The 24,207-nt window shown below is 38.9% G+C and overlaps 1 protein-coding gene across 1 annotated transcript in view; it reads left to right on the top strand.

The window, feature by feature from the left end:
- The window catches only part of LOC150085323 (uncharacterized), a 736,427-nt gene that overhangs the window by 61,892 nt on the left and 650,328 nt on the right, over positions 1 to 24,207 (top strand). Inside the window, exon 3 of the mRNA XM_090374526.1 lies at positions 23,778 to 23,826. Coding sequence (XP_090230652.1) covers positions 23,778 to 23,826 — 49 coding nt within the window. The remainder of the gene's footprint in view (positions 1 to 23,777; positions 23,827 to 24,207) is intronic.

Raw genomic sequence — 24,207 nt, 5'->3', positions numbered from 1 at the left:
CTCTGTTTCTGTCTGTCTCTCTCTCCCTCTTTCTGTCTAACTATTTCGTTCCTGTTTCTCTCTCTATCTGTCTCTTTAGGCTATCTCTGTTTCTATCTCTCTCTCTCTCTCTGTCTCCTTACGCTATCTCTATCTATCTGTCTTTAGGCTATCTCTCTCTCTCTCTCTCTCTCTCTCCCCTTACGCTATCTCTATCTGTCTATCCTTGTTTTTATCCCTTTCTCTGTCTATGTCTGTATGTCTCTCTCTATCTGTCTATCCCTGTTTCTATATTTCTTTCTGTCTATTTTGTTTCTGAATCGCTCACTTTTCTCCGTCCGTCTCTCTCCGTTTATTTTTCTTTCTGTTTCAGTCTATATCTCTGTCTCCCTCTCTCTCTCTCTCCAGGCTGTCTGTTTCTCTCTCTCTCTCTCTCTCTCCAGGCTGTCTGTTTCTCTCTCTCTCTCTCTCTCTCTCTCTCCAGGCTGTCTGTTTCTCTCTCTCTCTCTCTCTCTCTCTCCAGGCTGTCTGTTTCTCTCTCTCTCTCTCTCTCTCTCTCTCTCCAGGCTGTCTGTTTCTCTCTCTCTCTCTCTCTCTCTCTCTCTCTCTCTCCAGGCTGTCTGTTTCTCTCTCTCTCTCTCTCTGTATTCTTGTTTCTCTCTCTCTCTGTATTCTTGTTTCTCTCTCTCTCTCTCTCTCTCTCTCTCTGTATTCTTGTTTCTCTCTCTCTCTCTCTAGGCTATCCTTGTTTCTATTTGTCTGTTTCTATCTTTCTTTCTGTCTATTTCCTTTCTGATTCCCTCACTTTCTCTGTCCGTCTGTCTGTCAGTGTATTTTTCTTTCTGTTTTAGTCTATCTATCTCTGTTTCTGTCTGTCTCTCTCTCCGTCTTTCTGTCTAACTATTTCGTTCCTGTTTCTCTCTCTCTGTCTCTTTAGGCTATCTCTGTTTCTCTCTCTCTCTCTCTCTATCCCTGTTTCTGTCTCTTTCTGTCTATTTCGTTTCCGATTCTCTCACTTTCTCTGTTCGTCTGTCTCTCAATTTATTTTTCTTCCTATTTCAATCTATCTATGCCTGTTTCTATCTCTTATATTTGCCTTATTTTTGTTTTCGCAACTTAACTTTTGGATACCAGTGTAGATAAGGCATACGTCACGGGCTTCTCAATTGACTGTTTAGAGTTGTTTCTTCCCACCCAGGGCTGATTTCAACCATCAATGGATCGATTCCTTCTTAGCTATTTGCTTGCGTTTGATTATAAGGGGGGAGATGGGGAAAGGGGGCTATCCTATCCCACCCCCCTCTCTAAACTCACTCCGAACGATGATTGACAAACGTTGTATTTCTGGCAGGCAGCAAGGCCAAGGGCGCTCCATTAAAGGATGTTTATCAAGCAAATAATCGAGGCATTGAAAGCATCCATTGTTTACCCAGACGCTACACATTACTGGGGGAGGAAGAGGGAGGTGTTGATGGGCGAACGGAGGCACCCTATAGTTTGAGTAAACGCCAGAGATGTCGGTGTACAGAAACGAACCTTTAAATTGTAGTAAGATTAGCGGTGGGGGCCCTTATCGCTCTATATTAAAGCGATTACTGAGCATGCTTTCGGAGAAGCCATTGATAAAGCTGTCAGGACGAACTGGATGGACGCGTTCTTCTCCAGATAAACATTAAATATCGGTCATTATCCAGCCCAATAAAAGCGATCCTAATTTCTGAAGCGGAAAAAAAAAAAGAAAGAAAAAAACAAAAAAACAAAAAAGGCTCGCGCGCGCACACAGTCCCAAAGAATCGAACGAGATGGATTAAACTTTAAAACTCTATTTTTCGGAGTTCCTAAAGAAAAAAAAAAGAAGGGGGCGCAGCTCGAAACAGTGTAGTAGTCATCAATCACTGTCGGAGACATGATCGACTCCCGACTCTATCTCCGCAGTTAGCACAGATGTCGGTATGTGACGTAGTGTTCCGTGCCGTATTTCCAATTCTTCGTTCGTGTTTTCTGCTGCCGACAGTTTTTGTAAAACACTCCAAACAATTAAAATGTTCGACTGTTTTTCGGACTTAGCCGACCCCCCCCCCCCTTCCCTCTCAGTTACAATGCGGAGAATCGGGTGGAGGTTGTGTGGGAGGGGAGGACGATTGAGGGAAGGAACTCGGTTGGACGTCACGAAATGGAAAACCGAACGCTAGAAAAGGTTTGTTAATTGAACGATTATTCAAACGTGAACCTGTTACGAGGATACGATTGAATAATCGAATTGATATCGGAACTGTTCCATTTGTTTAATATGTTATATCTATCGGTAGTTGTAACTGTGAATAGGCTATGGCTAGAAACACTGTACATTGCGAACAGATGCCAATTATCCGAACTAGTCTAGGAACTGGCAGACAGCGCCATTAGATATGCTTATACTGAGCAGCCAGTTTATTAGATGCAGTAGTGACTAAGGACATATTGCTGCTTCTATTCTGAGGTCGATTTTCTGTTTGGTGAATGAAAAACCCGAGTTTCCGGGAGAGAAAAAAAAAGACGCTACCCTCGCCTGGGTCCGACTAACTCAGCTACGTTGTGAAAAAGGCCCATTAAACATCCCTCAGGTCATCAACGGGACTCTTAACTCCGGTCTTTTCCACCCAATATGGAGAGGATGGCGATTCTACCAACTGTGCTACCCACGAGGGTTTATTAGATGCAATTTATCATCCAGGGAATCCAAGCTAAATGCCAGCAGCTATGGGTACAGGAAAACCAGCATTGGACATTGCAGGAGTGGAAAAAGGTCTGGTCCGATGACTCCCAGATGTCAACATTGGGGACTCTGGAACGTTGTTGCCGGTCGAGTTATCGCTTCATGTTCGTGGTTTATCCATCTTTTAATAGATGGATAATCCGACATATCCAAAGCATGGATTTGAGCATTATGGTGACTAGCATACCTTGTTGGTCTGTTCAGCCATCGGATCTAAAATCTGACTCAGCATCTGTGGGATGAAATAGAACAAACTGTTGGCTGCAGTGATCTGTGTCATTGTCCAATATAATGCAACTGCGAGATGCGATCAAATCTGCATGGAGCAACGTCTCAGTGGAACAATTTCGCTTTTGAGACCTCCTGGGGTCCATGTGTGATCTGGCACCTTGAGCATTTTAGGACTAATGGAGGTACTACTCGCTGTCAGGTCAGTGTACCTAACGGATGTCTTTCTGGACGAACTTCATTCGCAATGCTCATTTTCATCTGAATTGCGATGGATTCGTCCAAGACTTCGTCTTGAATGTGTGGGATATGTTGGAAATGGTAGTTCGGCTTCAGTTCTTTACGGACAATAATCCTCAAGCTTAACAAATATCCTAATGTAATAATGGTCAAATCTGGAGTTACATATCCTAGTAGAATCCATGCTATGACATGTACGACCCGGATCTGAAGGGGAAAGAGAAATTGGCCGGGAGGGGATTGTAAACTGTTTCCTCCAGGGGCCCGTATGTCTCTGGATGCTCCTTGGGTTTAGGATTTATTATTCAATGATCGTGTCTTGTAATGAACAGAACAATCTGAAACTCGTGAAATTCCACTTTCATTTGAATGATCGTCCACCAGTTTTTTTTGTCCTAAAAACGCAGTGCTCATAATCACCAAAACGACACTTCTGCAGAGATCCTTTCGTGTTTACTGTTCCATCTTCAACTCTGCACAAAACTGCCTACCAAGCAAACGGCTTCAGTCCAATAATTAAGTGGAAAAGTGAATAAGTTTGCCAAATGCATCAGTCGTCTGTAGCAGCCCAACTTGAAAATGTTTGTTTGTGTACAATGTACACTGAATGGCCATTTTATTAGGAACACCATCTCCATTTTATGAAGAGAATTAGGTGTACCTAATAAAGTGGCCACTGAGTGTAATAATTTTCCATATTATCTGTTTCATTTCTCTCGATGTCAGTTACAGTCGTGTGATGCTGACCATCATACAAAGTTGATGATTATAACACACCACAACGAGAACAACTTGGATCCCAAGGTGATGCTTTGTCATAATATCCTTTAACATCCAAGAAGATTGTGCGCAATTGGTTTTGTGAGCTGTCGAATTGTAAGGAGATTTTCAAGAGATTTATGGGATCGGATGGCCATGAAGTACACTACTGGCGTGTCCGACCCTTAACATTCTACAGTGATGATTTGGACACCTTGCCCGAAATAGTTGGCTGAAAGAGGTGACGTGCGTGTCCAAGCGATATATGGCAAATGATAAGCACGGGGACCCAAAGAGGCATCTTGAGGATTTCTTAAAACGTACCAATACGATTTAATAGGAGAGCAGCAGACAAAATTCGTCAAAGCATCGACCTGCTTGCTACATATCGAAGTGCCTTATAAATGATCAAAAGCAGTCACTCTCTCTGTCTACCTACCTCACTCCCTTTTTCTTTTTGTGTAGCTGTCTGTCTCTCTCTTTGTGTCTATTTCGTTCTGTCTCTCTCCCTCTACCATCCCCCTCTATTAATTCGTCTCATTTCCAACCTTTGCTTTCTACGTATAAAGCTCTCTCTCTCTCTGTCTATTTTTGCTTTCGTGTCTGTTTCTGCTTTCATCATTCTATTTTTCATTCATTCTGTCAACCTTATTCTTTGCTTATTTTTCTTTCTATCCTTCTATTTCTCTTCTCTCTCCCTCCTAATTTTTCTTCGCTCCTTTTCTCTCATTCTCCTGCTTTTTCCTGCTCTTCTCTCTTTCTCTGTCTCTTCTTTCTCTTCTCTTCTCTCTCTCTTTCTCTGTCTCTCCCCCTTCTTTCTCTCCTTTCTCTATTCTCGTTCTGTCTTCTTTTTCCATTCTCTCTCTTTCTATTCCCTTATTTTATCTTCTCTCTTTCTCCCTTCTCTATCTTTTTCCGTGTCTTCTTTCTCTCTTCACACTCTCTCTCCCTCTCTTCTTCCTCTCTTCTCTTTCTGTCTTTCTCTTTCTCTATTCTCTCCATCTCTTCTCTTCTTTCTCTATTCTCGTTCTGTCTTTTCTCCCTTCTCTACCTCTTTCCGTGCCTTCTTTCTCTCTCCACACTCTCTCTCTCTCTCTTCTCTCTCTCTCTCTCTTCTCTTTCTCTGTTTCTCTCTTTCTCCGTCTCTTCTTTCTCTATTCTCTCTTTCTCTGTCTCTCCGCCTTCTTTCTTTATTCTCGTTCTCTGTCTTCTTTCTTTTCTTTTTCCATTATCGCTCTCTCTATTTCTTCTCCATTCTTTCTATTCTTTTTATTTATCTTGTGTCTCTCTATATTTCTACTCCCTTCTTTCTTGTCTCTCTCTCTCTCTCTCTTCTGTTCTCGTTCTGTCTTCTCTCTCTTTCCTTCAATTCTGTCTTTCTGTATTTCTCTTTTCTGTCTTTTGTATACTGTCTCCCTTCTCTCTCTTTTCCTCTCTTCTCTCTTTCCTTTATTCTCTTTTCTGTCTTTTTTGTATACTTTCTCCCTTCTCCCCCTTTCCCCTCTCTTTCTCTCTCTCTTCTCTCTCTCTCTCTCTCTCTCCATCTATTTCTGCCCGTTCCTTCCTTACGCCACTGTCGCCACTCAGTCTTTCATTTTTCTCTCTTTCGTCCCTTTTCCTGACTTTTCCTCTCCTCCTCCTCCTCCTCTGCCCTTCACTATTCTCTCTTTGTCACTTTCTCTCCTCTTTGTCTGCTCTCTTCCGTGTCGATGTTTTTCTTCCTCTTTCCACTCGCGATGTATTTTCAGTTGGGATATTTTGGAGTTTTTTGGCAGACAAATGTTTGACATTTCGAGGGATGGTTCCGCGCGACTGTTCGATTTTTATTTAAATAAATGAAACACGCGCATCCGGAGCCAACAATGCCAAACGCACGAACCCACTCCATTTCTAACAAACACCGCGAGTTTGTTTTTGTCTCCCAAATCTCGCAACCTTCATGTGCCCGAAGAGATCTCCATCTTAATCAAGATGAGATCTGATTAGATGGAGATTGTCTTTTAATAGCCACACACGGCACTCCGCAGCTAATCCTTAAACAGCGTTAAAAAGCACCGCCACGGGCAATGCTGCGTTACTTTTTTATTTTTTTGATCCCATTATTTATCCACTTTTTATTAGGGTCGCCTGGTGACACACGATGATTGTGCAACTCCTCATCCCGACACTGATTACGACCTTTTATTATAATGCGAAGCGGGCGTGTCGCCGCTTATTAAAAACACGACAAGTGGCTCCCTCTACTTCCACTTTGACAGATCGGTTACTTTTTGCCGGGCTGCCTCGTGCACCACGTGCGTGGCTTCGTAGGGTTATGCACCGGTGCATTCGCCACGCACAGCCAATCGCCGATGACCACAGAGGACGGACAACCCTTTCGGTCACGTGACGTTCATTATGCGGGACCCCGACGTGATATACTTCGATAATCGCCGATAATCTGGCGGCATTAGAACGCTCCCGACGTCACCGTGGGGGGAAACACCCCTCTCGCTTATTTGTCCCCGCAGCTCCCGATGGGAAGGGTTACCCGGGTCGGTGCCCATCTATTGTCCTAATGCACCCAATAGTGTCAGTACGACTACTGTAGCGTTAAAAGTTTTTGTTCTGCCCCCTGTAAAGGACACTTCCCCGCAATGTTCGGAAAGATTTTTCAATGGAGAATAGAACAAACGAGAAGAAAATGCTATTGTCACCGATGTCACTGTTTCTGAGTGTGCCTCGTGATTGATAATGTCACGTATATTGCACCTGATAAATACTACGCGGCGTTTTTTTAATTACCAGCCGAGAAACGGAATTATATCGGCGTTTGTCTGTCGGAAACGAAGTTTTCTTTGAGCGGAAGACTGAAGCAGGTCGGAACTTGATTTTGCAGTTTCGGCTGACAGAGTAAACATCATCAGGAGCCAACAGAAGTTATTGGTGTTCACGTTCTGTTTGTTGGCTTTTGCATAAAAAAGAAACTCGCTTTTTTTTTGGGCTTTTCTCTAGTTCCTGGAAGTGTTAATAAACATGAGAGGGCGCTGTTGCCAATTAAAACGAGAATTTGTCGTCTGCAGTCTTGATGTGTCTAATTAAAGAGCCGTTTCTAACAATGCTAATCAGCGGAGGAGCGGTCCACTCGCTCGGCGCAATTTCACCTCGGCTCGATGAATTAGCGGAGAAAGTGGTGCCATCTATCTTTTGAAATCACCGACATTGCGCTTTAAATGCTCGAAAGCGAACGCGACTTCGAATAATGAATAATAAACGAGACCGAAACAACGAATAGCACTCAGAATATTCCCAAATTAACCCGAATGTGTTCCCGGGTTGGAAACTTGGAGACAATTTGAAAAATGGAGCATCAATGAAATGCCGGGAGATAAAATCAGAGATTTTATTTCGGCCAGCGCGCGCATGAAGCGTTATTTACCTCCATTCGTCTTTTTTTTTTTTTTCTCTCTCTCTCTTTTTTTTTTTGTTTTGTGTTTCGAGAAAAAAGTTCTACATCCGGTCTTTTTTTGGACTCCCTTGTCACCCCAATGGAATTAGGTGCGATTAACGCGTACTTTTTTTTTTTTTTGTCTTTCGTTTCCCAACACTTTTTTTTTTTTCTGGCTGCGCTGCAGTCAGCCGGTGTTGCTTTTTTTATCCCCCTGCGTCTCCCAGTGGGTTGCTTATCTCTAAATCGACTACTCGTGCCAGGAAGAATTACATTTTTAAACGTCCTGGCAAACTCGGGGCAAGGTATATGCGGTAAGGGGAGCGTCAGAAACCCTGTAGCGTTTCCCTTTAAAGAATGCTTCCCCGCACATTTTAAAGTAAAAAGGACCCATTCTCGCTCTCTCTCTCTCTCTTTAATTTCATCTTTTTCTTCCAAAGATTTTTCTGTATCTTAATTTTTTTTTTTCTTTTCTCTTTTCCTTCTTTTATGTTTCGCTTTAAGGCATTGTTCTTTATTCTCTGTCTCTCTCTCTCTTTCTGTCCATCTCCCCCCCCTCAAGATTTTTCTGAGTCTTAATTTTCTTCTTTTATAATCACTTTCTACCACTTTCTATTTCTCCCACTTGTTGTCACTTTGTACTGCTACTTTTTATCACTTTTGACTAATTTTTTTCACTAATTCTTCCACTCTCTTCTACTTTTGACTAATTTTTTTCACTAATTCTTCCACTCTCTTCTACTTTTGACTGATTCCTTCACTTTCTGTCATTTTTGAATAATTCTTTCACTTTTCTACGTTTCAAATTTTTATGCTTAAATTCTCTTTCCAATTCTTTGTTACGAAAAGTATTGGGCCATTATACGATAATCACGTACTCTGCAAAATATAGACGGGTCTGATGATGTTAAACGTTATAGTAAGGAATATAAATAGACATCTTTAGTTTAGGTAGGCTATGACTAATGATGGGAGGACAGGTGAACCTTGTGGGGCTCCTTGTGTAATTGTAACAGATCAGTTATTATTAGGATCAGATCGAAATCGCTCTTTTATCCTTTTTCAGACTGTTTTTGAAGGTATATGGAGATTGGACACTCCATCTGGAGAATGGTTTTTAAAAGGTTGGGTTGGGTTCGATTATTTTTAATTCTTTGATGACTGAACTAAAAAACACCGATAGTAAGAAACATGTCTAAACATGACTTGGGAGATTACGCTAAAGGAATTCGGATGTTATGGCGTTGGGCTGACATTTTGGGCAATGGAATCCATTGAGGTTGGTGTCATTTTTCTTTTGCTGTTAGATTGAATGGGTTGACAGCTACGGTTGTGCGTGCTATACCCCCACCGATGCCATGACAACGATCAAATATTTCGCTACAGAGAGCAACAGAGAGGGGAAGATAACGTGCATGAACTTCACGTGCGGTCAGCTAACCTTGAACTTGTACTATCACAAGGAAACGACAGGGTGGAATCCAGGACACCAATCGGAACTGATAAGGGGTTTCTAAAAATATTGGACTCTTTTAGAATAGTCTTTTTCCTCCATTCACGTCATCTGACTTTTGGCATTAAATCTCAGAGGATGAATTGAAACGTAGGGAAATAAAATGGAATCTTTCTTCAGAGTAATTTCTGTTTCCTCGTGCAAATACAGCACACATCCGGGAGATATTTTTGAGCGGTAAGATTACGTCAAGAATGGGCGCGAACTGTGTTCTGCACGTGACGATGCGAAATACGTGGCGCCATCTATTGGAATTTATAAGACTATTAAAAATTTGGTTTTAGACCTACGCGAAGGATGGATATTTCGTAGATATGGAGCGTCCCATTTTTTGTGGGGAGGGGTGTTCGAGACGAGGCGCAGTTTACACACATGCGCGCGCATCTGTACTGATGCAAAGTCTGCCCCGGTCGGTTCTTTTTAGTTCTTTTACGATCCGATTGATTGTTAATGGGATTTTTTGGAGGTTTTCCTCCGGGCATTCCACTTTTATCTTCTGTTCACGCTTAACAACCAACTTTGGAACACATAAGCAAACGACAATAGAATTATGATAAAACCAGGAGGTTTTTTCACCCCTTTCGTCACGAGGGTTTCAGAAGAGGGGTTCTTTTGTGTTTTTGAGTATTGTTAGTGTTGCGCATTGCGGTGTTTAATCCCTTGAAGGAGGGAGGGTTCGTAAATGAAAGCGAACGCTGTCAGATCTTTTTGGTGCAAGCAGGCGATTGTGCGTTCCACGCAGGCGCTGTTGTTAATTACACGAAAACAAAAATGCAATTAAAGTCATTAGTTGTATTTGCAGCGTTTTTTCCTTTTAACGAGACACCTGCCATTTCCTGCCGAATGCATTCTCGCCTCTGCTTCCTCACTTCCTCTCTTTTTCTTCCTTTCCACTTCTTCGTTCTTCCATTTTCTCTCTTCTTCCTTCATTCTCATTTTCTGTCCCTTTATTTCATTTTCTCTTTTTCTATTTCTTCTTTTTCTCTTTCCTTCTTACGGTGTTTTTCATTCTTCCCCCTCTCTCATTCACTTTATTCATTTTTTTTTTGCTTCTTTTATACTTTCATTCTCTCTTTCTGCATTTATTTCACCCTGTCATTCGTCTTTCCTTTCCTTCATTCTTCTCTGTTTCCCACCCCCTCTCCTTTTCTCTTTTACTTCTCGCTCTCTCTGTTTATTTTTGACTTGTTTTCTTTTTTCATTCTCTCTCTTTCTGCATTTATTTCACGCTGTTTTCTTTGCAATTTGCCTTTCCTTCATTCTGCCCCTTCTTTCATTCTTTCTTCTTTTTCTTGTTTTATTTTTTATTATTTTATTTCCTTCTTCATCTTTCTGTATCCATTTATTATTTTCTTTTTTCCATTTTCTATTTCTCGCATCATTTTATTTCATTCTTTCGTTTTTTCTCTCTTTAGTTGTCCATTTCTTTCTTTCTTTCTTTTTTTTCCTCCCATTTCTCCTTTATTTCATTCTATCTTTCCTTTCCTTCATTCTTCTCTGTTTCCTTTCTCTCTCTTTTTCTGTCATTTTTCTCCTTCTGCTTTTCTTGCATTCTTGTTCTATTTCCTCTTTTCAATTCTTTCTTTCTTTCTTTTTTTCTTTGTAAAGAATCCCCTTCCCTTTTCGCATTAATTCCGGAGCACTCGAGCCACTTAAATGAATTTTTTAAACTAATTTCACACCTGGACTTGTTTTTCTGTTAGATTCTGCTAGAAAAACAAGTAAAGCGGTCTACCCCTGAAGACAAAATAGACTGTTCCTCTAGCACGTACGCCAAATTTAATGGTGATTTATAAAAAATAAAAAAAAAAAAAAACAGTCAGTCATAAACGGGTAAACAACATTGAAAAATGGAGTAGGTGGTTTAATCTGATTATGATAAAATCTCCAAGCATCTGTAAGACAGGTGATGCTGTTTGGATTCATTCCTCCTTTTGGAACCATACACGAGTGCTTTGCCAAAGCACTTAAAGAAAAATTCGATAGTCTCGATTATCCGATATTGCACATACGGGTATTAGGATACTTCGGATAATCGAATCGAATTATCAGCACATATTTTTGAAATGTGCTATTGACAATGAACAATCCCCAAAATAATAAAAAAATAATATAAAATAAAAATAATAAAATTCAAAAAAGAAACAATACTAACAGGGACGTTTCACGAAGTTTTCACTTCCTCTATCAAGTACAAAACATAAACTAGATGATGCTTGCAACAGAAACGTCAAGGTCAACAGTTTCAAGAGATTTTGATCATCCTATCACGTGGAATGTATACGCAGAAAGTTTATCATTCATCGATGTTATCGTCTGTAATGGAACTTCGGATAAACGAGGTTCGGATAATCGAGAACGGGCTGTAGTATATTTCATAATCTGTACTATTTTGGAATTCGACAGATTTATATATAACGATGTCGCGCTAAATGTACATAGACCAGCTGTTCTACATTTATCATTCTATTTTTTGTCTTTCTTTCAATGTTTATAAACGAGCAGATAATGTCTTATTTCAAAGTCAGGTTACATCTTAAGAAGAAAGACTTCCGAGCGGTGGGGAGTGTCAGTACCAATCCCACCTGGTCGCCTTCTGCGTCTCCAATTCATAGAGTCATTTCTGTCGTTCGAAACGATCACTGTTTCGAGAGAGAGAGAGAGAGAGAGAGAGAGAGCGACTAGACGAGATATTGCCGTTTATATTAATGATTGTTTCATGACGCCAGTTCAAGGTCATTGAACAATGATGCGTCGAAACGATTTTCACTTTATTGACGACAGCTCGCGTTTGTTTGAGACGCATACAGGAGTGGAAACGTCCACCGAATACAGTAGTCGAACTTCGTACCGGAAAAGGTTAATCGACGATGTATCGCAAATGATCGAAAATATTGACCCATTTTAAAGGAAATAACGAAGACGTCAACCCTAAAAGAAAGAATGAATTCATAAGACATTTGAAAGCCAATAGAATAACCAAAATGGCGTATATTTTCATATTCCATTAACCAGTTGTTTCTCTGTTGGTTTTTCCTCAAGACCTATTTAAATGACTCAATAGAACGAGTTGATGGCGATAACTCACCAACCTTAGCCAGTCCTCCAATGGCGCATTCAATCCTCAAGGCAGACAGCTTTTTCTAAAACATTAAATGAAAGAGCAGGTATTACGCAGTTGTTAGAGCATTGGGATCGTTTATGATGGAAATTATTTATCTTTGCTCAATTGTCTTTATTTTTCTGATCCAGGAGGAACTTGTTGACATTGGACTTGAATTTCTGTAGGTTGCAGTTTTCAAGAAAGGTTGCTCCAAAGTGAGTGCTACGTATGGTTTTCTCCCTTTCAGAAGGGGAGTATATTGAGGGTTACTAATAGTTCCAACAGGGTGAAAATGTAAAGAGGATCTGATTAACCCGGTTCAAATATGTTACCCAAATCCCTGACGGTTCTGGTGGTTATGGGATGTCCTCTCTTGTTGTTTATCTGCCATTTCGAATTGTGAAGTTCGACAGCTCGGTATGGGTTTGTTAAACCACTTATTGAAAACTTGCCAAGTTGGATGGATTCATCAGTTTGTGTTCAAAAACAGTAATTTTCTTCTGGTTTCAGAAACATAGCTGATTTATGTTTCTGAAATATCTATGAATCAGTATATGGATTCAAAAACAATTCAGTTACGTTTCTGATATGTTTATGGATCAGTTTATAGTTTCAGAAACAATAATTTTCTTCTGTTTCTGGACAGTTGAATTATGTTTATGCGTTCAGAAACAATAATTTTATTCAAGTTTCAGAAACATAAATCAATTATGTTTATGGATCAGTTTATGGTTTTTCAGAAGCAGTAATTTTCTTCTAGTTTCAGAAACAATTCAGTTATGTTTATGGATCAGTTTATGGGTTCAGAAACAGTAATTTCCTTCTAGTTTCAGAAACACAATTCAGTTATATGTCTGAAATGTTTATGGATCAGTTTATGGGTTCAGAAACAATAATTTTCTTCTGTTTTCGGAAAGACAGTTGAATTATGTTTATGCGTTCAGAAACAGTAATTTTATTCTAGTTTCAGAAACAATTCAGTTATGTTTCTGAAATGTTTATGGACCAGTTTATGGGTTCAGGAACAGTAATTTTGTTCTGGTTTTGGAAACATAATTTAGTTATCTTTCTGAAATGTTTATGAATCAGTAATTTTTTTTAGTTTCAGAAACATAATTCAGTTATGTGTCTGAAATGTTTATGGATTCAGAAACAGTAATTTTCTTCTAGTTTAATAAACATAACTGAATTATGGATCAGTTTATGATTTCAGAAACAGTAATTTTCTTCTGGTTTTGGAAACGTAATTCAGTTATGTTTATGGATCAGTTTATGGTTTCAGAAGCAGTAATTTTCTTCTAGTTTCAGAAACATAATTCAGTTATGTGTCTGAAATGTTTATGGATTTAGAAACAACAATTTTCTTCTAGTTTAAGAAACATAACTGAATTATGGATTGGTTTATGGTTTCAGAAACAGTACTCTTCTTCTGGTTTTAGAAACGTAATTTAGTTATCTTTCTGAAATGTTTATGGATCAGTTTATGGTTTCAGAAACATAATTCAGTTATGTGTCTGAAATGTTTATGGATCAGTTTATGGGTTCAGAAACAATAATTTTCTTCTAGTTTAAGAAACATAACTGAATTATGGACCAGTTTATGTTTTCAGAATCAGTATTTTTCTTCTGTTTTCGGAAAGACAGTTGAATTATGTTTCTGAAATGTTTATGGTTGAAGAAACAGCAATTTTCTTCAAGTTTCAGAAACACATTTGAATTATGAGTTCCGGAACAATGTTCAATCATAATTGTTCTCAATCAGTCCGTTGGGGGCAACACGAAGCATGCGCTGCTGCTGCTTCTTACTTTATCCATAAACAATGTGCAAGATGAACAGCTCTCTTATAGTCATGCGTGAAAAACAGATGCAATCTGCGATTAATTTTGTTTTGTTTGTATTTGAATTTCTCTCATAATATTGGGTTGGAAACAAGAATCGGTAATCAATTTATCAGATTTGTAATAATGTTAATTTTATAGGATTGTAAACGATATCACAGTTAACGACCAGTAGAGATGATTTTAGTTGTTTTGGTGTCTGTCGTCATACTTATCCGTTTTGCAGGATGAAAAGCCATACGTTCCAGCAGAAAGAGACCCGACTAACTCAGTCACCAATTGTAATATCTTTTAGAAGTTAACGCCTTAGCTGACGAGAATAAATCACCGATCAGGTGACCGGAACTGAATCTAGACTAGGATGGTCAATGTCTTTTAGGTCAATAACCAGATCGCGTATGTTTGTGTATTTTTAAAGACTTTGGGAACGAGACTGTGGTCTTACAGAGCTACAACAAAAGAAAGAAGGTTGCTGATAAGTAATTGCTTAAAAGCCCGAAAGAAACACCACTTGTGCTGCCTCAAGCTCCTTTTCCAGCAGAACTTGCATTTTTCTTTTGTCTTCGAGTGTGTGTGTGTGCTTGCTGAAGCACGTGAATCTGTTTACCACATCCGTCCGTCTGACTTTTCGTCGCCATTTATCACCCAGAACCAGATAATAAAATTTCTCCCACGAAACATCTTTGTGGGTTAAGAGTTTTTACCGAGCGCAGACTGGATAATTGTTAGGATTTAATTTTTCCTGCTTGTCTAGACCGAAGGAATGCTACAAACTTGTCTTTACAACTCATCCAGCTCTTGTTTTTTTTTTTGTTTTTTTTTTCGTGTCTCTTTGTCACCACTCTTTCTGAAAACCCTTTAACTTGTCACCTATTCAGTTTTATGAAGAAATCCGCTTCTAATTGCCTGATGACTTCTTTTCTCGCTCTATTTGCATTACAAAGAACACCCTACTTTAATGTGGTTTAATATTACCACTCTGCGTTGCTAATTGAATTATAACGTCTGTAGCTGGACAGAGCTTACAAGAGGACTTGGGATTTTTAATACGAAAGTCTTACGTGTCATATCCACTTTGGTCTGTAAGAAATGTTTACAAAATGACCACGTGGTTCTTATGACAAAAGTTCAGGAGGCTTTTAAAGACTATTGGCCTTATGATAGTTGGCGTAAGTTCGAACTCACTAATTTTCCCTGGCCCAGTTAGTTTGGTGGATGAAAAACTTGGGTTTTTCATCCACCTATAAATTACTATAAATTACTTGTTCTATGGTCAGTTTGCCTATTTAGTGAATGAAAAATCCGAGTTCTGGGAGATAAAATCATGCGGTTCTCGCCTGAGTCCGACTAACTCAGCCACATTGCGTAAAAGGCGATAAAACTTGCTCGCATCATTGAGTAGCGCAGACGGGCTGCAAGAGTAGCTCGTGGTGTCTTGTCAATGATATACAGGAATTTTTCTAGCAGAGATAAGGAGGTTTATCCCTTTGTATAAGGCAATGATCAGGCCACACCTTGAGTACTGCGTACTGGTCTGGAGGCCTCATTTTTAGGAAGGATGTAGAGCTGCTGGAACGAGTACAGAGAAGGGTAACGAGATTGGTGAGTGGAACAAAAGGTTGCTTAAGAAAGGCTTAAGTTCTGCAAATTGCAGCGTCTGAAGGCTAGGGACCTGCGAGGTGATCTGATTGAGGTGTATAAAGCCTTGAACGGTTTGAGCAAGCTCATTGCTGATGGGGTTCTTCTTCTTGCTCAGATTACGCACTTGGGGAGTCATAAATTCAAATTGAGGAAAGATAGTTTTGGAATAGATGTGCGGAAATCTGTCTTTAGCCACTGGTGGTTGATGCTGTATAAGCTTGCTTTCTTGCATCATACGCCTCTAATAATGCTAACTCATGCAGCTTGCAATGAAGGAGGGCAAAATGTGGTATGGTGGGTGTACCATAGAATAACGATGAAATGAGGAGACAGCGAGAAACTTCGGACATTTATAGGGGGTGTATAAGAATTACCAAAGAGGTCTCATTACAGAAGTCGATACAAGATGCTCAAAAATATAGTCACATGATATCAGTACGGCGTATGATCCCTCCAACGGCTAAACAGGCCTGACAGCAGTGAACCATACTCGATAAAAGGGTGTCTATAAGATTCTGTGGCAACAAATCCTATTCTTCCACCAGCGCAGACCTTAGCTCACCAAGTGACCGAGGAGTTGGCTGTCAGCGTGCAATGCGACGCCCAAGGGCGTCCCAGACATATTTGATCAGATTTAAGTCATGGCCAGCACGATCGCATTCGTTGGATATCTTCAGTTTCAAGATATTCCTCCACCACTTGAGCTCTATGTGTAGTGGCGTTGGCGTGCATGAAAAGAAAATCTCGGCCAACCGCACCCCTAAAAAGTCGCACGTAGGGTTCGAGGATCTCTTCTCGGTACCCTATCAAAAACATGAAGAGGGGTGCAGCCGTTGATCATTGTTCCGCCCACACGAGAACACCGTAAGTGCCCCTTTCTCTGACATTGGAGGGTGGTACCGCATAGAAATAGAAATTGTTATTAGTTTGAGGATTCATAAACAGTTGTTAGTTTGAGGATTCCGAAACAATAAAATTGGCTTGTGAATTCAGAAACTATTATTAATTTCTGAATCAGCTTATAGATTCAACAACAATAGTATTCGAAAACAGTTATCAGTTTGGAAATTCAGCAGATGATTGGTTCAGAGAATTTGAAAATCGTGTACTGTTTATTATAGAAAGATGGCAATACACCATTTTCTAATAATCACATCCTCCATGTTTATAACAGCGGTTAACAGTTTTGCAATTCAGCCCCGAAATAAGTGTTTGGTAAGGACCGGATTATACATCGTAATAACTTCTGTGCCATCCATAAACTTGTACTTGTGGGGACACGCATTCGAATGTCAGAAGGGGCAAGGTTAGAACAGTTTGGAGGGTGTCATAGGGGTCAAATAGCAGCTCTTTCCATTTTTTGTTGTGGCAACATGTTGAGGAGCTGTAGGACAAACCCTGTTTTAATAAATCCACTATCTTCCATGAGAATATAGTGGTTTTGCCCCCTGTCACTCGTTTGGAGAGGTCTGGGTTCTATTCCTATCGAAACTGGAAGAATTTTAAAGACCTCTTTAATCGAGGCTGTAGGTGGAGACAGTAGGGTTTCCCTGTGAGTTATTACGGACTTTTCAGCCCTTGAACACACTCTTATACAGACGTACTACACTTATACGGATATAAGTTCTGGTAGCGCAGCAACCCTGTTTCATAAACTACACTAAATTAGACCAATGCAGCTACTTAAAAACAATGGTGAGGATTTAGATTCAGGAAACAATGGTGAGGATTGGAAACAATGATCAATTCCCATGTGTGCACAGCAGGACACGAACATTGTGTTCGTAGTCTTAAACAAGATGATCGCGTTGGTCGCTAAATCAGGGTTTTGATGCATGGCCCAGTGGGCAAAAACAAAAGTTCCCTTGATGGAGCTCTCTCTGACGTTAATTAAAATGTCACAATCGCGCCTTAACAGCGGGGTTAAAAATTTGAAGTTCCTGAAAGAGAATTACTATTTGGAAATCGATTTCTCCGTTGACCACGTAGATGTGACATCTACGAGCACCGAGACAGGGGCTGTTCATTGTATCCCTGGCAAGCCGTAAAAGTAAATTGAAATAAATCCCACCAATGATTGCTCGGAAGAAGGAAAATGCGTTCGTTCTTGATATATTTGGGAGCGTCCATATGTTTCGAAAACGAAGAGCTGATAAGACAAATTTATTAGGAGTATCTGAAGATTTACACTAATGGTTGTGTAATTAGGATGCTGTGGCACTGCTCTAAATCACACGGTGCTACTGTGAAGTGAGCGCTTGCGTTATAACATCCTCCTCCTCTCTCCACCAACTTCTGGTTCTTGAATATTACCCTGTTCTTGTGCATAGGGTGTGTTTTGCAAGTGCTAACAGTCTCTGGCTGATGCACCAGAGGCGTGTGGGATGTCATGGCCACATGTCTCTGACTGATGGCTCTGTTACATTAATGCATATTTACAAATGTTCCACCACATCTGTCACTTGGACCAAAACGATCCCTTTCCTCTTGTGTATGGGAGCGCATCCGCATTTTCTATTGAGTTTGGTGCGAACGATCGGTTATTTTGTTGGCCACACATTTTTAAAAGATCGTTTATTTTGGATTCGTAGAAAAGGCGAAAATGAAAAAAGTCAAAATATGAAGAAATATTTATCTCTTTTCGATTTTTTCTCCTGCTTCTGTTTCCGATTTTTTTCGTTTCTATTTTTTCTCTCGAATTCTAATATCCTTCTCGCGTTTAGAAAGAAACTTTTTAAGATTTCTTTCTGATTTTAGATATAAACTCTCAATTTCCTTTTTTTCATTTCTAATTTCTTTTTTCATTATAATATTTTTATTTTTCAGTTTTTTTTTAATTCTTAAATTTTTTTTCGTTATTAATTTATTTAATTTTTCCCTTTCTTTAATTCTTAGACTATTTTCATTTACAATTTATTTTTTCATTCTAAGATTTTGATTCCTGATTTCTGTTACAATCTAATTTTTTAATTATTTTTATTTAATTTTTAAAATATAAATTTTTTCTATTTTTTTCCGATTTTGAATTTTTTTTCTTTCTAATTAGGTTTTATTTTCGTTTCTAATTTCGATTACAATATAGATTTTTTAATTTTTTTAATTTTTTTTAAATATCTGCGTTTAATTTTTTAATATTATCTTTATTGTTTACAATATTTTTAATACTAATATTTTTTTAATGTCAAAATATTTCCTTTAACATTAATAAACACTATTAAAATAAATAACATAAATTATTTTTTTCTATTCTTTATTTTCAGATTTTTTTGGTTTCTTTTCCAATTCTGAATATTTACATTTTTATGTTTTTATATTTTAATTTTTCGTTTTTGGCATAATTAATTTTGTTTGGTTCTTCAGTTTCCCCATTAATGAACCTGTTTTTTTTAGTTCTCTTTTTCAGTTTTTTTCTGATTGCTTTTTTTAAATATCCACTTTCCTTTTGTAAACTTTCAAGTTTTGGAAATTGATCTAGAAAATCGTTGTAGAAAATTTCCAGAAAATCGTTGTAGAAAATTTCCAGAAAATCGTTGTAGAAAATTTTTAGAAAATCGTTCTAGAATATTTCTAGGAAATCGACCTAGAGAACCATTCTAGAAAAATTCGAGAAAATCATTGTAGAAAATTTCCGGAAAATCGTAGAACATTTCTAGAAAATCATTCTATAAAATTTTTAGAAAATCGTTCTAGAAAATTTCCAGAAAGTCATTGTAGAAAATTTCCAGAAAATCGTTCTAGAAAATTTTTAGAAAATCATCCTAGAATATTTCTAGGAAATCGACCTAGAGAACCATTCTAGAAAAATTCGAGAAAATCATTGTAGAAAATTTCCGGAAAATCGTAGAACATTTCTAGAAAATCATTCTATAAAATTTTTAGAAAATCGTTCTAGAAAATTTCCAGAAAATCATTGTAGAAAATTTTTAGAAAATCGTTCTAGAAAATTTTTAGAAAATCGTTCTAGAAAATTTCTTGAAAATCATTATAGAAAATTTGCATAAAATCGTTCTATAAAATTTTTTGGAAATCTTTCTAGAAAATTTCCTGAAAATCGTTATCGAAAATTTCCATAAAATCATTGTAGAAAATTTCCATAAAATCATTGTAGGAAATTTCCATAAAATCGTTCTAGAAAATTTTTAGAAAATCATTCTAGAAAATTTCCAGAAAATCGTTGTAGAAAAAAATACATTTTTTAATTAATTGGACTATAATTACGTTTACCAACGAAGACTTCACCGAAACTACAGTAGGGTTGTTTTTCCCGGGGATTCCACTTTAGTTTTTAAACATCAAATAATGTAACTCATTAAAAAAAATTATGATAATTAAGAATTAATAATTTGGTTCATTAGGGTGCGCTCGCGTTATCAGACATAAAATAATGGAATAAAACTTGCGCGTTTTAAAGAATAATTGAGGCAATTTTAGCTACTCTGTGGCGGGAAACCGTAACTAGTAATGAAATCATTGCGCAGTTTTGGCACAGCAGATAATTTTGCAAAGTGCAACTTAACCAACCAGTTTGGAGTGATTGTCTAGACAGGATAGACTAGAGCTTGGGGCAACAGGCATTAATTCTCACCACGGTATTCCACTTATGCGCCAATATAAAAATGCATAAGCACAGAGTGCTTATCTCACTTACTCGTAACACTGCCACAAAGCTATGTTTAGCTATATTTAGGTAAGTGTGCTAATCACCTGTGCTTGGAAGATGCGATTGTAATTACTTTTGAGACCACCTCTAACGTCATTATTAGATCTTCAAGAACTCAGAAATGTGCGATCTTCTTCTTCTTCTTTTAGTTTGGTGGCTTTTCTCATCCTCTCTGTCTGTCTGTCTGTCTCTTTTTTAGGTGTGTGTTAAGAGCCAAAGCAACTAAGGCTATGGGTGTCGCTATACTGTCTTTGTAATTGCGTATATTCTTTGGTCAGTCTGCTGTTGGTTGGATGAAAAATCTGAGCTTCAGGGAAGTGCAACCCCTCTCCTGAAATACTAACTCAACCATGTTATAAAAATCACATAAAACTCCTCGCATCATTGACGGGATTGAAACGCTGTCTGTCTCTCTCTCTCTCTCTCTCTCTCTCTATATATATATATATATATTGATTGATCACTGAATTATGACCACCTACTTAATACTTCGTAGGTCGCCCTTTTGCCCTCAGTACAGCAGCTATCCAACGTGGCATTGATTCCACAAGATGTCGGAAGCGTTCGAGAGGTATCGCCAACCAAGCTGTGTGTAATGCGCCCAGCAATGCAGGTAACGAGGTGATTGGTGTATCCAGACTCCTGATATGCCTTTCCATAGTGTCCCACAAGGGCTCTATGGGATTGATATCGGGGGAGTTCGGAGGCCAATCGATATGCTGGAAGTCAGAACTGTGTTCTTCAAACCATTCCTGCACAAGTGCCCGATGATTCGGCGCATTGTCACCTTGGAAGACACCATCGCCATTCGGGAAAAAAGTCAGCAAGCAGTTGACGATAGCGGAGACCACTGATACGTTGTTCTACATGCACCAGGGGTACAAGTTTCTGCCAGTGAAACATGCTCCACATCATACAACCGCCTCCACAGGCCTGCACTTTTGATACCATGGATGTTGGATGAAGTGCTTCGTGTTGTTGACGCCGAATCCTTACACGACCATCCACGGTGTGGAGTAAATAACGTGACTCATCCGACCAGCACACCTTCTTCCAGTCTTCTAACGTCCAACTTGCACGCTCTTTGCACCAGGCGGGTCTTTTACGTCGATGAACCTTGGTTAGGAGAGGATGCCGCAGGAGTCGTCTGCTGGTATAGCCCATACGTGCGACGCATTGTCATGCCAGATATTATTCCAGGTTAACACATGTTGTATTGGGTAGTCAACTGTTCAACAGTGCTTCGCCTGTACGAGGGCGCCTCCTTAGCCAGGTCGGCAGGAGTAGCAGTGCGTAGCACACGCTTCTCGATTAGCCCGGGGTTCGAGCCCGTCACCACCAAATACGGAGGATGCGGAAAGGTCAGGGAATGACCACCGCATATCCCGGAGCAATATGGCCTTAGTTGCTAATGTTCCTAAAAATCAAATAACAAACAAACTAGCCTGTACTAATCGTCGGACCCGGCGCTCACCTCTAACATCAGCCTTTTGCTGACCTTTGCACTTTTGCCGTCGGGTCGTTGTTTGACCATTTTGATGCCACTGGTACACTTTAACTACGGCGGCTCTCGAACACCTCACCAGTTCAGCCGTTTGGGAATCGAGTCATCAGCTCGTCGAGCACCCACAATCTGTCCTTTATCAAAGTCCGATAAATCCTTCCTTTTACCCATCACGCTCGGAATTTTCCTACCTACTGAACCACTGACACCTTATCTATGCTACGTAAGTCAACTAACTCCTCACTCTCGTACCTCACATAGTGAACGGGTCACATTCAATTTTCATAGGGGTGGTCATAATTTAGTGATCACTCAGTGTATATTGCTTTGTCTGTCTGTCTTTTTCTCTCTCTCTCTCTCTCTCTCTCTGTATCACTTTTGTATTTCTGTCTCTTTCTCTATGTCGCTTTGTCTCTGTCTTTCTGTCTCTCTTGCTTTGTCATCGCCTATCTTTCTCTCTCGCTCTCTCTCTCTCTCTCTCTCTCGCGCGCTTTGTCTGTCTTTCTTTCTATCTTTTTTCTCTCTGACTCTCACTCGCTTTGTCATTGTTTATCTGTCTTTCTCTCTTTCTATATCGCTTTGTATATCTTTCTTTCTCTGTCTGTTTCTCTCGGTTTGTCCGTCGCTCTATTTCTCTCGGTTTGTCCGTCGCTCTATTTCTCTCGCTTTGTCATTGTCTCTCTCTCTCTCTCTCTCTCTCTCTCTCTTTGTCTGTCTTTCTTTCTGTCCGTCTCTTTCTATATCGAAAAAAAGTTCATTTCAGCTTTGTGATATCTGACTCTCTCTCGCTTTGCCATTGTCTGTGTTTCTTTCTTTCCCTCTCTCTTTATATATATATATCGTTTTGTCTCTCTCTGTTTCTCTGGCTCTGTCATTGTCTATCTGTCTGCCTTTCTGTTTATCTCTCTCTCTTTGTCATTGTCTATCTTTGTCTCCCTCTCTCGCTTTGTCTGCTTTTTTTCTCAATCTGTCTGTTTCTCTATATATATTGATTTTTCTGATTTTCTCTTTCGCTTTGTCATTGTCTGTCTCTCTCTCCTCTCATACATTGTAACCGAATCTTAAACTCTGCAAATTTTCTCCTACCAATCTGTTTAATAATTTGTCTATGTCCTTCTGCTCGCAACGCTCTTTGAACTTGAATAACTGAAAGACTAAACAAAATTTTGACCTGATTCCTTTTTCAATAGGTTTTACTTAGCAGTTAAATCCAAAAAAAAAAAAAAAAAAAATAGCTTTAAGTAAAAAAACTAACTTTCCTTTAAACTTCGAAGAGAAAGCAATTTCTTAGCTTTTGTCATCACAATCAACAGAACTGGGGATCCAACTTTCAACAAAGTTGGTTTGGCTCACGGACAACTTCACATAGCGGTTTCCAGATCCGAATAATTTTTGAGCACATCTAACTTTAAATATTACAGTGCAGATTATATAACGGTGCAACTGCAGTAGCTGGAGCACGGTGGAAAAAAAAGTTTTCCAAGGCCTCACAATAGCGAAGTTAAGGACGCTTTCACCACAATGTTTTGATAAGGTAGCGGCTCGTTGCTTTGAAAAACACGATACCTCTGTTTAGGGGGGCATATTTTCAACACATATCCCTCAACGACACGGCAAATAGCAAAGTGAAAGTGTCCAATCCTTCTTACTCCATCATACTCCATCAGTCTCCACTGAGACCGACGCATATCTTGGACCACACGATGACAAATTAAGTTTTTCCTTCCAAGGGGAGAAAAAAATGAATCTATTTTTAAAAATAGGCCTGAAGTTGTTATTTACTCCTACTGACTTAAAAAAAAAAAAGGTTCAAAATCCAGTCTATAATGGAGACAAAAGAAAATCCGTAATTTACATCTTTATAAACTAATTTTATTTTAATTAAAAGCAAAATCCCAACCAGTGTTACAATGTCACCCTAGACTGCAACAATTTAAATAAATGCAATCTTCATCATCTGCTAGCTCACCACGCAGACGATATATGAAACATTTAAAAAAAATCGAAAAAATCGATATATTTCTACAATCTCTATTGTTTGTCTAACAAGTTAAATTGTTTCATTATTTTTCTCATTAGTAATGATGTACTCGGTCAATAGCTAAATAATCTAATTTTCCTCTTTGCAGTCGAAGATGAATAGCCCGGAGCATCAAAGCACTCCTCCCCTACAGAAAGGTAACAAATTTCTGCATTTTTATCCCAATTAATTATTATTATTTCCCTTTTTTTAAAATAAAATTCTTTTCTAAATTCTGCGAGCAAATTTAATTCACTTTGGAAATTCAGACTTTTCTTAAATACACTCTACTGGCAATTATCGGTTCATGACCTGTGTGTATCACATCGCGTCCAGCAGTTTAAGTTTCTATGAAAATAAAATTAACGTTATCAAAGAGCAGAATAATCGTTTTTCCTTTTTTTTTTTTTTAAATTTTTCTTTTCTTTTCATCTCTGACTAAATTATTTAAATGCGTTGCTTGTCGACATCAGCAAAATTCGAAGTGCATTAAATCCGCATTACAGTAATCAAAAATGCTAAATGCGCTTCTGTGTTGT

Source organism: Mastigoproctus giganteus, chromosome 5 (genome assembly GCF_048544385.1).
Source record: "Mastigoproctus giganteus isolate SK-2022 chromosome 5, ASM4854438v1, whole genome shotgun sequence".
NCBI classification, from domain to species: Eukaryota; Metazoa; Arthropoda; class Arachnida; order Uropygi; family Thelyphonidae; genus Mastigoproctus; species Mastigoproctus giganteus.
The sequence above is the reverse complement of the archived record's forward strand: the minus strand, read 5'-3'. Positions and strand labels throughout refer to the sequence as shown.